The sequence below is a fragment of the Archocentrus centrarchus genome, chromosome 23 (assembly GCF_007364275.1).
Source record: "Archocentrus centrarchus isolate MPI-CPG fArcCen1 chromosome 23, fArcCen1, whole genome shotgun sequence".
In the NCBI taxonomy this organism is placed as follows: Eukaryota; Metazoa; Chordata; class Actinopteri; order Cichliformes; family Cichlidae; genus Archocentrus; species Archocentrus centrarchus.
In genome coordinates this window covers 7,812,101-7,827,887 of record NC_044368.1, presented here as the reverse complement: position 1 = coordinate 7,827,887, position 15,787 = coordinate 7,812,101, and the positions used below count along the sequence as shown (strand labels likewise).

General features: G+C 39.8%; 1 protein-coding gene across 1 annotated transcript; it reads right to left on the bottom strand.

Annotated features, from left to right (window-relative positions):
• Window positions 1-286: 286 nt before the first annotated feature.
• On the bottom strand, window positions 287-12,159 carry mtpn (myotrophin). The gene is made up of 4 exons (XM_030720452.1): window positions 11,799-12,159; window positions 8,710-8,823; window positions 7,927-8,010; window positions 287-1,155 (listed from the first exon to the last, which is right to left on the bottom strand). Exons 1-4 carry the CDS (start codon window positions 11,868-11,870, stop codon window positions 1,069-1,071), a joined length of 357 nt encoding a protein of 118 aa, XP_030576312.1. The 5' UTR covers window positions 11,871-12,159; the 3' UTR covers window positions 287-1,068.
• Window positions 12,160-15,787: the final 3,628 nt, after the last annotated feature.

Sequence of the window (15,787 nt, the reverse complement as noted above, 5' to 3'; positions counted from 1 at the left end):
CATCAACTTTCAAATCTAACCCCCATTACCCCATCATTTACAACCGGTAGAGCCCACTGATTTCAAAATATTCAGAAGCTGCAAGAAAGAAAAAAAAAAAAAAAAAAAAAAAAAAAAAAAAAAAAGGGATTTTTGCTCTGAACTTTCACCCAGGGGTGAAAAATGAACAGTTCTAATCCTATTATGTGCTGTTAACATTGCTTCGCAAGGGATTCAGTAACACATTTGAAAAACGGCAACATTCAAGTCTTTCTAGTTAGCCAGCATGGTGATTGGTCAAAGAATAGAGAACACCTTATATGCATTAATGATGTAAAATTTGTGAACAAACACTATTTGATATGTAAGTGATACATCACTAAGCAGAAAAGAAAAGCCTGACCTCTGCACCTCCCTCAGCCAACATCTCCAAAATTTTAAGCTTGGATTTGAGGGACCATTTGATCTATTAAAAAAGGAAATCAAAGTACAGGAAGAGGCCACACATAATCAAATGTTAACATAATGAAACTTAATCTTTTTGTAGTCTCGCTAGTGTAGTACAGTGCAATTAATGTTCATAAGAGTATGTCCTGGCCATAAAATACTTAAACTGTTAAGTTGTAAAAAGATAAACACACTACTGATCCATTACCATTAATTTCTGTATGCTTTTACAACACAAATGCAAAAGAAAGAGGCGCATTTATTGTATGTACTATAAGAAATGTGTTGGTGTTATAGAGTCTGTTACTAGTCTGAGCAGTGTTAAGATCCAGGTTCAAGAGCACTCCCCAAGTGCTTGGTCCCTAAGGGAGACATACGTGACAAGTTCTTCTGTTAAATGGCTATAAACAGAGGCCTAAAGAAGATAAACCCTATCCAAAAAACTTGGGGAAAAGAAAAATTACAATGTAAAGGGAGATCACCAGACAGACCAAATGAACCTCCAACAAACAGACAAAAGCATTGTTGAGACAGAGGTTGATCAGGGTAAAAGGGGAGAGTCCATCTTCTCTCAGGGAACCACTGCATCCATCTGAGTGCCCGTTCATACAGCTGCCCAGCCACCTCCCACTCTGCGGTGTCTCACTTGAGCAGAGCCTTTATGGCCTCGCTATCGGCAGCTTCAAAGGCAGTGGTGCCGTCCGGTGCTTTCCGGTCTTTGTCAGCTCCCTGTGGAGGAGAGCAAACATGATAATATCTTACTTGGTGTCTCAAAGTCTTGGCGACATCTGCTCAGAGGTGACAAGCAGATACTGCATCGATAACCCCTTCATGAACAATGTCCGTGCTCGTATGAGTTCTTAAGAGACTCAGAATCAAACTCCCTCACACACGCTCCTATTTGTCTCACCCACATCTGAAGATCTGTGAAGATTAAGGAAATCAAAACAAGGGATAAAAATCTAAGCATTTGGACACAAGTTGCACCAGCTGTCACTTAGTTTTCAGAGCTGAAATGTGTAGTCCTTAAAACAAAACTGTTGGCCGAGCACTGCGCCTTGAGTCGATGTTTTTTAAAGCCAGGAGTAAAAGAAAGCTAAAGTGAAATCAGAACAGGTGTGTTTCAGAAAGGTGGAAAAACTCATGTATACACAACCCTAATTAACAAATAAGGAATGAGCTGATAAAAGTTATTAAGTAGTGTAGTGGTTCAATCTTTTTGGTATACAAATGTGTTTCACTTTTTGAGAAAGACCAGTGAAAGAAACTTGGACTGAGATTAGTTGCAAAAGGAAGAGAAACAATACTCGCTGTCAGTGTCGCTGTTATAAATTTTCTGAGGCTGCATGGAGTCCACTTGAGGAGGCATGTATATTTGATTCATTTATAGTGCAGCTCCAGCACAAACTGGCAGGCTTGCTGATGTCCAAACAGAGCCCTGTGCTCACAGTTCGATTATGAATTTTACATCACACAGATCCTTGAATACTCAGGGACACACAAAAGGCATGTTGGTCGATCATGAACACACCAAGAACAACCAGGTTTTCCCTTGGTTGACTGCTTCAGCGAGGCGGATGGGCTGTGGCATCAAAAAGCTTTACAGAAAAGTGAGAAGGGTGGCCATTCAGACATAAAGCTGCCACATTCAGATGCCATCAGATCAATGGAAAGGAGTGTGTGTCTGAGAGGGACTGGAGTCACACATGCTGAGGCACAAATCCATTCGAGCTTTGAGGGATAACAGAATCAATGTGAAGGAGATGGGAGAGGACACAGCCATTTAGATTAGTTAGGACAAAAAAAAAAAAAGAAAAGCAGAAGAAACAGGCCACGTGTTTTAATGCATTGTAGTGACAACAGATTAATGGCAAAGTAGGAGTGGAGGGGCTTGCAGTGGAAAGACGTCCCTTTGTTTGGCCTGCCAACTTTAGCCTCTTAGCAAAGGGCTACAGAATCAAGGCAGAGAGAGTCTATTGTTGCGTGGAGAAGCGGGGCATCAAAAACAATGTGACCCAGTTCGAGTGCCCGTCAGCGTGAGGATGGTTGTGAGCAAATTCCATGCCACAGGAGCAACTGAGCATATCGTGAGAAGGGGGATTTACCAGGGTTGAGCGGGTAACCTGTCACATCTACAGCTGTAATTGGTAAGGAAATAGACGACAAAGTGGGAGCCCGCACCCCCCCCCAGTTCACAACATGCTTCACATTGCTCGGAAGTGTGCAACTGTCAACACTCTAGTTATGTTAGAGTCATGCTATGTAAAACTTGAAGTATGAAGACTGGTGAGCCCAAGTTCGTGTGTTTTTTTAAAACAGAATTTAGTATGATTATTATCATATTATCATGTGTATTAAAAACTTAAGGAAAAAAAAATTAATATTCTTGCAAAGGATTACATAAGATTGACATCACTCACAGTCTGTTAAAAGTGACGATAGCTGTCTAACTTATCTTAGCTAAGACATGAAGCATGGAGGCGGGGAGAAACAGTGGTACAGCTTTCTTCAAGTAGAACAAAACCTGACAACCAGCTTCTTGAAAGTTCGCTAATTAGAAAATGGTAACTTGTTTGATTTGGGTTGATTGTACAAAAAAAAAAAAAAAAAAAAAAAAAAAAAAAAAAATGAAGCCGGGCTAGACACTTTTGGAGTCTTCACTGCTTAATGAGTATTCGTTCAAACAAGAGCTGTAGATTATCTCGCACAAAATAAAAGTCAATATGAACTTTGTTGTCAGTGAAGTTGTGTCAAATTGAGTCTTTATCAGACGCTGCTGTGCAACATGGATTCAAAAAAAAAAAAAAAAAAAAAAAAAAAAAAAAAAAAAAGGTATTTGTAGCAGGTCTTTAAATTTCAAGAAAAGAAAGTGATTGATCCTTTCATACCTTCAAATAACAAAGGGTTCAGTGTAATTCATCTTGTCAGAGGCAGGGCAGCTTGCAGGTAAAAAAAACAAAAAAAATTGTTTTTCTCTGATAGTGTTTTTTTTTTCTCTGATAGAAAACATTTCGTTATCACAGTTTAAAAGTTAGCTCTGCAATGTTTTCTAATAAGTGGATAAATTGTTCTTTTCCGTTAACTTTTCCCAAAAACTGCTCATTCATACCAGGTACCTGACAATTACTGCATCCTCCCACTCTGGTGTGTTACTGGGTGAAGGGGAGGGGCCTGGCAAAGGCTCTCTTTATCCCGCCCCTTTTCTCCAGCTCTGGAGAGGTCATTAGTTGTTGGTTCAGTCCTAACCTAACTGGCTCTAAAGACCTCATTTAGATTACAGGAAATGACATTGCATGTTGCCTTTAGCCCTCATCACTGTCAGTACAACTCTTTTTTGGAATAATAAACAACTGCATACCTTGCACCACTATATTAAGGTTACACATTCTCATAAATATACCTTCCAGTCAACATACCGGCACTGCCAGAGATTTGCTTTGTATCAGGATATATGGTAGAGTTCCAGTAATAGTGTTGGCACGTGCTCCTTTTTCTTCCTTTCAGGATACAACTCGCTACCCCCAACGGCCAAGCAGCTCACTGGCACGCTCCTGACACCACTTAGAGTAATGAGCTTTACTCAACTTGAATAATGACCCCACATGAACACCTCACTGTCCAAACACTATCCAGTCAAAGACATTGATGGCCAATTGAGACACAGCCTAATGAATAAGAATAGACTTCCAGCATGTCTCCAGTCAAAATAAGATGCATCATCACCCTGGACTACAGAGCCATACAAAGCAGCACTGGGTCAGTAACGTAATGCCACTGACTTGCCAAAATGTCCATTAAGTTTTCATTATGCCTCTAAGTCTAGTGAATGGAATGTGAAAGACTTCAAATATTGAGCCAGAGCTTCACTCTAAACCTATTTTAAGTACAAGGTTTTCACGAGACTGTTGCCAGCAAGCAAATATTACTGAGCAGTAAAAAGGCAGATTTTTCACACAATAGCGATAAGGGTAAGATCAATATATGTACTGGGATGGGATGTGCCAGATAGGCTCTAGATGACATACAGGGGGTATAGGGGAAAGGAAAAAAAAAAAAGCACATGGGAGGGAGAATGATTTTGTGTTTATGGTAACCCAACCATATTAGGGATACAAACTGCAAGCCTGCACGTTCTTTCATACCTGATTAATCTGTAGGCAAGTTTCTCAACTCACTGATTACATTTTTTGTCTTTAAAACAGCCGAAAAGTATTTTAAAAGCTAATCACACTTTTCACCTGGTGTATTGCTTTGACTTATCAACAGTCCTTCACATTTCACAAGGTGGAACTGGAGTAGAAAAAGAAAAAAAGTTATATAAAAATAATTATTTAAAAAAAAATTTACTTCAGTGATGAAGACTGGAGGATATTTCAATGTCGACTACTATCTAGAAGCTATACACATGTAAAATTGACTTAGGACCATATTTTATACTTTTAAAACTCTTGTGTTTAAAGATATTTTAGACTGGCACATAAAAAAGCTGCAATAAATGTTCCATCCCTACTTTGTATAAAAGGACACAGAAAAAAAGGAGGAGATCTTTAGGGGGCAAATATGAAAGACACTATAATAACAGGAACTGACTTCAAACAGTACTGCATTTCTTCCTAGTCAATGGCAAGTTCCTCATGAAAGAAAAGGATGTGTGTATTTGTGTGTGCGCCCTTTTATTGCTGACCTAAAATTAACTGGATGGCCTTTGCAGGCTGTAGTCAGCACTCTTGGCCAGCATCTTACAGCTGGGTCACCTTTGGGGTAATAATGGCCTTTCATTATTCATTAACAACAACAGCACGGCACACAGTTGGGGGGGCAGGGGTCAGCTTCCATGATGCACAAGGGAACCAAGCCATTTTATCTGCCAACACAAGAATGTCTGACAGTCCAGCAGTCACAGTTCAGTATTCTCAGTGGGCTCCTTTTATCCAGTGCAATGTGGCAGCTGTGCAGCTACAGGTACTGCCAGACAGAGTGGATATACAGTAGAACTGTCAGTGGTTGTAGCTCTGAAACAATCTATTCATCTCATGTTGGGATACATGGGAAGTTTCCAGAGTTGTCAAGGGCATATTACTGAGACCTGCTCCCTGTGGCAACTATTAGCATCTAGTGTTAAATTAAATGATTAATCAGACTTTAGTTTAGATTTGCAATTTTGGTCTACAACAATTATGAAAACAAGATCATCAGCATAAAATGATTACTCTTTCGCAGTCGTTGTCAGAAAGTTTGTTTTTCATGTGTTATAAATCAGTAGCAACACACCTTACCTTTACAGCACTGCACTTTCACCTCTCCCTAAAAACATACCCAAGGAGGCTTTGAATTAAAGAGAAGAGGTGCTACATATGCACAGCTGCCCATTTCAGATGTACATCCTTCTGACTCTCAGAAGGATGTACCGTGACTGGCAGCAGAGGAAATGAAGGAAAATAACTGCCGCTGATAATGAAGCCTTTTTTTATAAAGAGACAAAATGAGCTTTTAAAACTCAAATTTTTCATTGTAATGTGAAAGTGAAATGTGACAGTGTGATATTAACACTCTTAGGGCCATTAAATGCATCATCTAGTGACAGATCAGATCTTAACTTGAAGAACACCATGTACGCTCTACAGCTTGTCATCTTGCAAAGCTTATAAACAATAGCTGTCGTGATATACATAGCCTACATGCATGTATAAATATAGCCTATGGTGAGGGGAAAAAAACGCATATATTTAAGTCAGAACAATGCATCGTCAAATGCTTGCTGACATTATGCTAGCAACTTTTATAGTAAATGACCTACTGAATAGCATTTTGTTCCCCTGTTGGCGCTGGTCATTTCCTTCAGTTTATCTTACAGCCAGCAGCACTGATGGCCAGCTGACAGGTTCCAGCTGTTGGCCGACTACTTGCAAAAATCTGCTGGTTTTGTTGATACGCAGGACAGGGTGCGCGACTGTTTATGAAAGTGGAGCACTAAGATATCTGATCAACCAAAAGCAATTAGTGTCGTGTACCAAAATGTGCTTCTCTAACCAACATTACAGTTTACCCATATATAGATTATGGTTTCCTCCTTTCAAACGCCTTCTTCAAAGTCCTCTTCAACCTGAAACTATGGAACAGTCCGCCTGACTGGTGAATGGTGGTGAGATCATACAGACTGCAAAAAAGTGACTTCCCTATTCTGTAGTGTGACTTCTTCCCACTTCCCATTACTTGATGCTACTGCGAAACAACTGTGTAGAGGAGCTTTCATTTACCCTGCTTCATTAAGCCTGGCTGGAAACAGACAGCTGCTCACTCACCCTCAGGCCCCTGAATCACACTCTCTCTGAATTCTTTTCATATACACATAACAGTTTGGAGCAGCCTTTGAGTGATGCCTTTTACATAACATCATGCAGTCTTCCATAATGTAAACTCCACTCAATCAGTGGTGCTCCACTTGTGTCATTATCCAAATTCCAAGTCAAACAGTAAATTTAAAAAATAAAAAAAAAAAGATCAATTTGTTTGACTGATGCATATTTACAGTGCTAAGCTGTGCCCACTTCCATTTTCATATTCTTTGCCTCAGTGTTCAGAGAAGTTTGCCTTCCTGTTGAATGTAATGATAAATGTACCACGATACAGGACACTGTCAACTATACACACCTATTTCTTTTAAACATCATGAGTGCTATATGGCAGAGAAGTACACATAAAAAGAAATGAAGTGAAGACAACTGCCTTTTGTGTGACATTCATCCTCCGCAGGGCCATCAATTCCATTGCAGTCTGGCTCATTTGGACTATAGTGAAACAGTAGCTACAGCTGCCTGGATGTATAGAAGATCTGTCATTATGCAAGGAGTGCCGACTTTTGAGTCAAACATTCAGGTAAGATGTGAAAGAAGCAGCACAGACTTTCTAAAAGAAAGCACCTCCACTTACAAATGAAGCTGTCTATTTAACTGTGAAGGAACTGCCAAAATTTGTTTTCTATGGCTGGATGACGCTGGATGGATTGGACATTTTTTATGGTATGTTTGTTATTATGTGGTAGTGCTACAGCCAATGCCAGCTGTGCCTGACTCTGTTTTCTGCCTCTCCTCACAGCTGCGACTAGATATGCACATGGCAGCATGCATTTTTCTGACTGAAGTAGCATTTAAGGTAGTTCAAGAGCTAAACACCTTAGGGAGGCTGATGTGGACGGATGGAGCAGAGATTTAAATGAAGCAAAGGACGGTGCACCTATGAATGAAAGAGCTCAAAAACACAGACACACAAAAAAATGCAAGTGAACAACAGCAATAGTGTGTGATGCTCTATGAACATTCCAGCACAGCCTCCACAGAAATGCGTTAAAGGCCTTTTTGTCCAGTGAATTACCTCATCAGCACTCACGGCTCACATGGAACCTCTGACACATCAGCATGCACTAATGGGTGAAAGACACCAGTGCACTCTTTGTGCAGATTCATGCATACATGTATGCACGCTCAAAATCAGGGTACCAACCTTTTCTAGCAGGAGCTTGACACATAAGACGTGACCCTCAAAACAGGCAGACATCAGTGGAGTAAACCCATGTTTGTCTGGAGCCTGTGGAAGGAGCAGACGGGAGAGGAATAAGTAGGAGACAGAAAAAGATACACAAAATTTGGAAATATATGAGCAGAACATAAGAAAATTTTGGTTTTGGGAGACAAAACAGAGACTGTATATTGGTACACCTTTAAACCCTCGCATTTGACTAGCAGATAATTTTAACTAAAAGGCTCCAGGGCTCTCTAAGGTTAAATGTGAGAAGGGGTTTTCCAGCATATCCTCCGCATGAGGTCTGCAATAAAAATTGTTTCCTTTTTTGTTAAAGAGGGGCCTAATATAGACACTTAAATATATTTTAGATTATCAGATGGCCAAACAGACATAACAGACTTCTGTTAAGTAAGGTAACACACTTGCTGCCCTAACTGTAAGCAGACTAACTATGGTTATGAACATAGTCCCTCACAAGAATACCACTATGAGCCATAAAAAACCCTGGTGACATCTGGCCAGCTAACGCGTTAGAAGAGCCAATGAACAGTAGGTGGAAAGTATAAGATAAACCATTTTCTGAGCCAAGCTACTTTTGTTTAAAATAAACAAATAATACTTGTGTCAAACCAGGCAGTCTGACTATGGACTCGGACAGTAAAGCAAACACAGGCACTGTTATTTTTGTGGTCACTGTAGCCCTGAACAGTAGGTAAATTTATGCAAAAAGAATGCAGCTGAGATAGTTGTTTTGACTCTTACATTGATATCTGCCCCCTTAGAAAGGAGGAACTCCACCACATCTGCCTGACCGAAGTCTGCAGCATAATGCAGCGGCTTCCTTCCACCGTCCAGGGTCCGGTTAACATCCTCAGCCTGAAGAGGAGAAAAAGCACACATTAACAAAGACAAGATCTCCTACCTCAGCAGTGCAACAAGCCAGTCTTGTCATTTTGAGCTTAAAAAATAAAAATAAAAATGAAAAATCTTCCATCTAAAAACATGGAGGAAATAAAGCATTTGTGTTATGTATAGTTCTAGTTATTCAGCAAAATAACATCACATTTATCATATGATTTATTTGATGCTTGGGCCCATAGTGAAAGACAAATCAGTCCCTGTGAGGGCTGTCAGTCCTGACTCTTTCTCAAAAATGTATGAATAACTAATTGTCTGCATAGGGATGAAGGAAGTGAAGCAAAAAAAAAAAAAGCATTCATCAGCTCAGAAAATAGGTCTCCTTGTGTGAATATAGGAGCACAAGAAGCCTTGGAAGGTCTTCTAACAAGATTAATATCTTGTTACCAAGACCTTCTTATTAAAACACCTGAGCTGGGGATGACAGAACTCATTTGGTTATTTGGTTCTCCTGGGGCAACTAAGATCAACTCTAATGAGATGGCAATAAAATGACAGAACAGGCAAATAGCAGTGAGAGATACTATGTATTATTGTTATTAAAATTTGTATGAGCTTACATATTACATGGAATTCTAATTTTAATAACATTATATGTTGTCATTTCCTGGTTCTAATTCATACATTAAATTTCTTATATATTCTGACAGCATCAAATGAAGACTCAACTGGCTACAGCAGACATTTTGAATTAAGATGGCAGTAAAGTCACATCTAGTATTATCAAATAACTGCTGTGAAAAGGGCTCAACATAATCTTGGAAGTATAGTACTCTAGTTTCATGCAAACCTAAAACCTAAGGTTACACTTTTTTTGTCATGAAGTTTCTACATTTATTTATTTTTTCTACAGTTTGCCCTTTCTTGGGGTCAAATGACCATGATGATCGCTTGCACACAGCCTGTTCTGTGATCACCAGATCATTCTGAAACAACACAATCCACACTGCAGCACTCCCCGCATCACCTCACTCTTATCAAAACTTTGTTTGGTCAAATTCAACATACTGAACACATTTCACTTTACACCCAGTCCCTCCTCAGCGAATGCTTATAAAATAAAGAGTTTAATTTACACTGTAGAAAAAGGACACCGCACTGTAGTCATTTTAATTTTTTTTTTTTTTTTTTTTAGCATAGTTAATGATACAAGTACAATTGGAACATTAGAAATGAGAAAAGTCTTCTCTCTTTTCAAAAGCTACTAACTGTAATCATGAGTTGATATCAGTCCTTTGTAGTGATGGTTTAAATAGACAACCACTGTGTATTAAGCTTGCTTTAAAATGCAAATCTATCTTGTACCCATGTGTCCTGCAGTGCACCGCGTTGACTACATTTAAAAGTGCAAAGCAGATGAATAATGCGGGAAGTCAACTATTGATTCAAGAGTTTGATTAAAAATGCAAATAGTTTCACGCACTGTGAAACTTAAACTGGAAAGTACAGTTTACCAAAGAGGCTACGGTTGTCCCCAAAAAAAAAAAAGAAAAGAATAGAAAAGAATTGATACCCTGATACTAATTGACCCTAAAAATACTATCAGATTACATACTCATTTGTAACACTATCGTTTTTAACAGCTCCTCCTCCTAACACACAATTTCACACAGTCACTCCCCTCATTGACAGCTGACGTAGCTGATGTGGGCCACTGAACAACAGGCTATGAGGAATTTGAAGAGGTCATTTAAGGTCCCCTTTCAGGAACATTGAAAGTAGTAGCTAGCGGTTATGGCTAATAATAGAATAATAATATGGGAACTAGGCAGCAAACATTATCAGTCTCATCTGTCTGTAATGTCAACAGACACTGTTAACAGGACAACAATTACTTGTGTCTAAAAACTGTTATGTTTCTCTTTAAGTCACAAATTGAAGCTGAGAAAAGTTTATTAGTAACTACATAGAAAAAGTGCTTCTCTTTTCTCAGAAGTCACCGACTGTAATCATGAACTTATATCAATCATTTCTAGTTACAGTTTTTGTCATTCGGGCCTGCACTTTTTAGGGCCTTATGTAGCAAGATTGCTGTAAACATGCAAAACTATCTTGTCCCCGGGATTTCGGTGTTGGATTAAACTATACATTGTTTCACGAATTTCGAAGCTAGGATGGCTATTTTACAAATGTAATACATTAGTGAACCATACTTCGTGAATAAAGCAAATGTAGACGAGTACATACTAATTTAAGGGGCTTAACTGAGTGTCAATCTATCCAGCTACAGCTTAACAAAGTCCGTATGGAGGGGTGTTTCTTACGGTGAGGCTGTTTAAAAAAAAATGCCCGTTTTATAGAAGCAGGTCTGCGTAGTAAGTACTGGCAAAGACTTTCATATCAGTCTTTTCCAAAAACGGCATGCGGTGAGTGAACGGCGCTGCTGCGTTTAGCCGAGCCTCCATCTCCTAGACTACCGCTGAGACCACCGCCCACAAAGCTGGCTAGACACTGGGCCTGTCTGCTCGATTAGCCGCTAGCAGACAGCTAGATACTTGTCACAACACGCTTGCATAAGATAGTAATATGCATTTTCTAGTAATGTATATACTATACTTAAAACAGCTATATTGCCGCTGGTGCCAAGAACGGTTATCCGTACGTGTCACGTACCAGCTGATGCCACAGTTGGTTAGCTAACCAACAAGTTGCTCTCAGCGGAAAGTGGCAATTGTTTAATCTAAAACGCGTTTCGTCGCCCGTGAAACGAATTCAAAGTCAGTTACGAGGTTCATAAATTACCATTAATGATACGGATCCAGCATGTCCTTACAGCTTGTCAATTCTGGGTAACCTAACTTAACATTGCCTAACTCCAGCTAACGCTAGCTCACTAGCAGCACTGGTAACTAGCGCTGATTACCTCAGCTATGCTACCAGCAGTCAAAAACGAACAACTCACTGAATGGCAAGTCAGATAACCGCCAACTTACCGTTCCCAGTTTGGCTTTGACCTCATCCAGGTCCCCAGTCTTCAATGCCCACATCAGTTCTTTATCACCCATCTTCTTGTGGCTGGTCGGTGCTGCACCTTCCTTGTTGTACTGCCGGGGATTTGACAAGTTAACTGCTAATGTGTTAAAAGTTAGCTAGCTTCGGCTAGAAAATACTGCTCTCGTCAAGGCTAATGCGGTTTCGGCTAAATATAGAGCCGTTTGAATACTCGGGATAATAATTTTTGTTCGATTGGCGACCCAGCGAGGAGTGACAGAGGGGAAAAATGGTTCAGGAAAAGTTCTAAACGGCCAAGTAGCGGACAGGTATCCGCCTTTCTGCGATCTAGAAATACTTCCGATGCCCTCACCCGGAAGAGAATATTTAAGGGGAACTTTTATATTGTTTTTAAGTGATAAGATAAAGTTACTTAATGAAGCGCATTTTCTGGATATCCCTAATGGCATTTGTAAAAATTATTTCATTTCCTAAAACATATACAGCACATTAATAAGATTCTATGTTACCAAGTGGAAATTCATATTCTTATTGTCACCCTCCTAAAATAATGGCCTAAATATTTTTTTTTTTTAACGAAAAGTCTTTTTTTTGCCTAAATCATCATATTTTCAATTTTTGGTTCAGTTATTTGTGTGTAATGGAAAAACCAGAAAAAAAAAAAAACAGACATAGGGCATTATTTTAGGAAGGTGACGTTATATGGGTCTCGATCGTATTTATGCATTTTCCCACATCATATATCATCATATCTGAGTTTTATTCGCCTTTCCACTGTTTTTCATTGTTCAGCAATGTTGAAGTGTACCCAGTGAATAAAAAAACTACATTTAATTTCACTAGTTAGTCCTATAAGAAAATAAAACGAATTAAACGCAATAAATGTAACCACATATTGCTAGAGTTTCTAGGCCTACTTGCAAATGGCAGACGCAAACCATGTTAAAGTATCTTCACATGCTATGCTAAACCACAATACCACAGTAACCGAGAGAAGTCAAAACGAGGGTTTCACGTGTCTTTAAATAACTGTGACAGACCATATCCTGTGACACACCATATCTTATTTTCTTCAAAAAGCAACACTTAGATGACCACTGAAATGTGTTTCAGTTTTTGTTTTTTTAAGAGCACAACCCGTTCGTGCAACATTATTTTCATGTTAAAAAAAAAGCCAAAATGGAACGTTTTATTTTACAAAATGTAAATCAATTATTTATTTATTCACTTGTTCTTCTATATTTATCTTCACCTGTAAGTGGTTTTATTATTACAACACAAAAACACATGAAGTCAAAAGAAAGAACACATATATACTCCCTGGTCATTTTATTAGGTACACTTGTCCATCTGCTTCTTAACACAAATATCTAATTAGCAGATCACATGGTAGCTACTCAGTGTGTTTAGGCTTGTAGACATGGTCAAGATGACCTGCTGAAGTCTGAAAACTACCAAGTGAGTGGCAGTTCTCTGAGAAAAAATGGCTTGTTGATACCAGAGATCAGAGGCCAGACTCGTAGAAGGGCAACAGTAACTCAAATGACTGCTTGTTACAACCAAAGTATACAGAAGAGCAGAAAACCACACCAGCAGTCAGCTAAGAAGAGGAAACTGTGGCCACAATTCACAAAGGCTCAGCAGAATTGAACAGAAAGTTGCAAAAATGTTCCCTGGTCAGAATTTGGCATAAACAACATGAACGCATGGATCCATCCTGCCTTAAATCAACAGTTCAGGCTAGTGGTCTTGGTGTAATGGTGAGGGGGATATTTTCTCGGCACAATTTGGGCCCTTCAGTACAAACTGAGTAACTTTTAAATGCCACAGCCTAGTATAATCTGAGTATTGTTGCTGACCATGTCCATCCCTTTTTAACCACAGTATACCCAACTTTTGATATCTTCCAGCAGGACAGCTTGCCATGTCACAGAGCTCAGATTACCTCAAACTGGTTTGTTGAGTTTACTGTACTCAAATAGCCTTCATAGTCACCAGATCTCAATCCAATAGAGCACTTTGGGATCTGGTGGAACGGGAGATTTGCATCATGAATGTGCAGCTGACAAATCTGCAGCAACTCCGTGATGATATCATGTCAGTATGGATCAGAATCTCGTGGAAATGTTTCCCAATACGTGAGCATGGTTTCACGTCATTATTTATTTCCACAAAACAAATGCCACATGCATTGCTGGTTCATCCTTGCTCTGACATATGCCATTTAAGAACAGCTCAATCAGCTCCTGATAAGTAGGGCCAGCTGCAGAAAGCAACACTGCAAGGGTGTGAAAAGACCAATTATTACTTAACCCTTAAAGGATCAAGGTCAGAGTAATAAGTTTAAAGCCTACAATTGCCTCTTTGCCCGTTGAGCCACTGAACTCCTAAAGCTGCTTTCATTCTTCCAATGAAACCAGCTAAACATATCTTCTCCAATGCCCCCCTCCTTGTGAAATATAGGTGATGACAAAATCTTGTCGCATTATCATTAGATAAATGAAATCACTTTCTTGGAAAACTGATCTAGAGGAAGAAGATGACAATAAAAGATACAATTCTGAGAAAATTCTATATGGCAGTACTAATGAAATTTAACTGCTCTCCCATCCCCTTACATAGTTTCCTTTAACACCATACCTCCCCCAGTATCCTCTCCAATATGTGAACACATATATTAAAGACTGAGTAGGTGAAACACAGGTATTTAAACCCTTTTACGTGACAATAAAAAAAAGATTTTCCAGTTTATGTTACAGATTTTAGATCCTAATAGTTAATAAGGACAGTGATGACTACTGCCCAGACTTCCCCTGCTTGCCATGCTAATGTGACACACAGAACTTGAATAAATTGAATCCCATAATGGGCTACAAATTCATATGAAGTCTAAATTAATTATAGTCAATTGCAAGTATTCATGGTTATAATGAAGAGATCTGCATACTAATGGTACTGTAGAATGTAGTCAAATTTCCTCAATTCACATAGCCATCAGATGAATGGAAAATTAATAAGATTCTCTAGGTTTTCAGATTTAGTATTATTTGTAATGAAGGTGAAAAAATGTACTTTTATAATACTAAAAAGAGCATACTTTAGTTGTTACTGTGGCAAAAGTGAGCTCCAAGTTTGTGAGAGTGCTGCAGATTTATTTAATGTACAGGCACCAGAGAGGAATTTTCCACCTGACAGAAATGTTAAAGTAATTCTATCCATAGGCATGACAGTATGGCACCTCCATTTTTCAGTCTATTAGCAGTGCCCAGGCAGCAGAAATGTGCTATGCAACTGTGTCCATTAAACCGTCCAGACATTCCCTCTCCTCTCCAGCTATTCAAAACATCCATCCATCCATTTTCTTCTGCTTATCTGGGGCCAGGTCATGGGGGGGGGGGGGGGGGGGGGGGGGGGGGGGGGGGGGGGGGGGGGGGGGGGGGGGGGGTGGCAGCCTAAGCAGAGAAACCTAGACCTCCCTCTCTGCAGCTGCCTCCTTCAGCTTATCTGGGGGAACACTGAGGTGTTCACAGGCCAGCCGGGAGATATAATCTCTCCAGTGTATCCTGGGTCTGCCCCAGGGCCTCCTCCCCATAGGACATGTCCAGAACACCTCACTCATGAGGCGCCCGGGAGACATCCTAGTCAGATGCCTGAAACCACCTCAACTGGCTTTGAAGTCAAGGAGTCAATTTTGAGCCCTCTCAGATGACTGTGCTCTTCATCCTGTCTCTAAGGGAGAGGCCAGCCACCCTTCAGCCACGATCTTGTTCTTTCAGTCACTACCCAAAGCTCGTGACAACAGGTGAGGGAAGGGACATAGAATGACCCTTAAATCGACAGCTTTGCTTTTATTCCCAGCTCTCTCTTCACCGCAATGGATCAGTACAGTGTCCACATCAGTGCAGCTGTGGTTCCAATGCATCTGTCAATCTCCTTGTCCCCTCTTCCCTCACTCATAAACAAGACCCTG

Coding starts and splice junctions, on each gene's coding strand:
- mtpn (XM_030720452.1), bottom strand. CDS start 11,870: ATGGGTGATAAAGAACTGATGTGGGCATTGAAGACTGGGGACCTGGAT. Junction 8,824..11,798: donor TCAAAGCCAAACTGGGAACG/GTAAGTTGGCGG, acceptor TCTCCTCTTCAG/GCTGAGGATGTTAACCGGAC. Junction 1,156..7,926: donor TCAAGCTCCTGCTAGAAAAG/GTTGGTACCCTG, acceptor TCTCCTCCACAG/GGAGCTGACAAAGACCGGAA.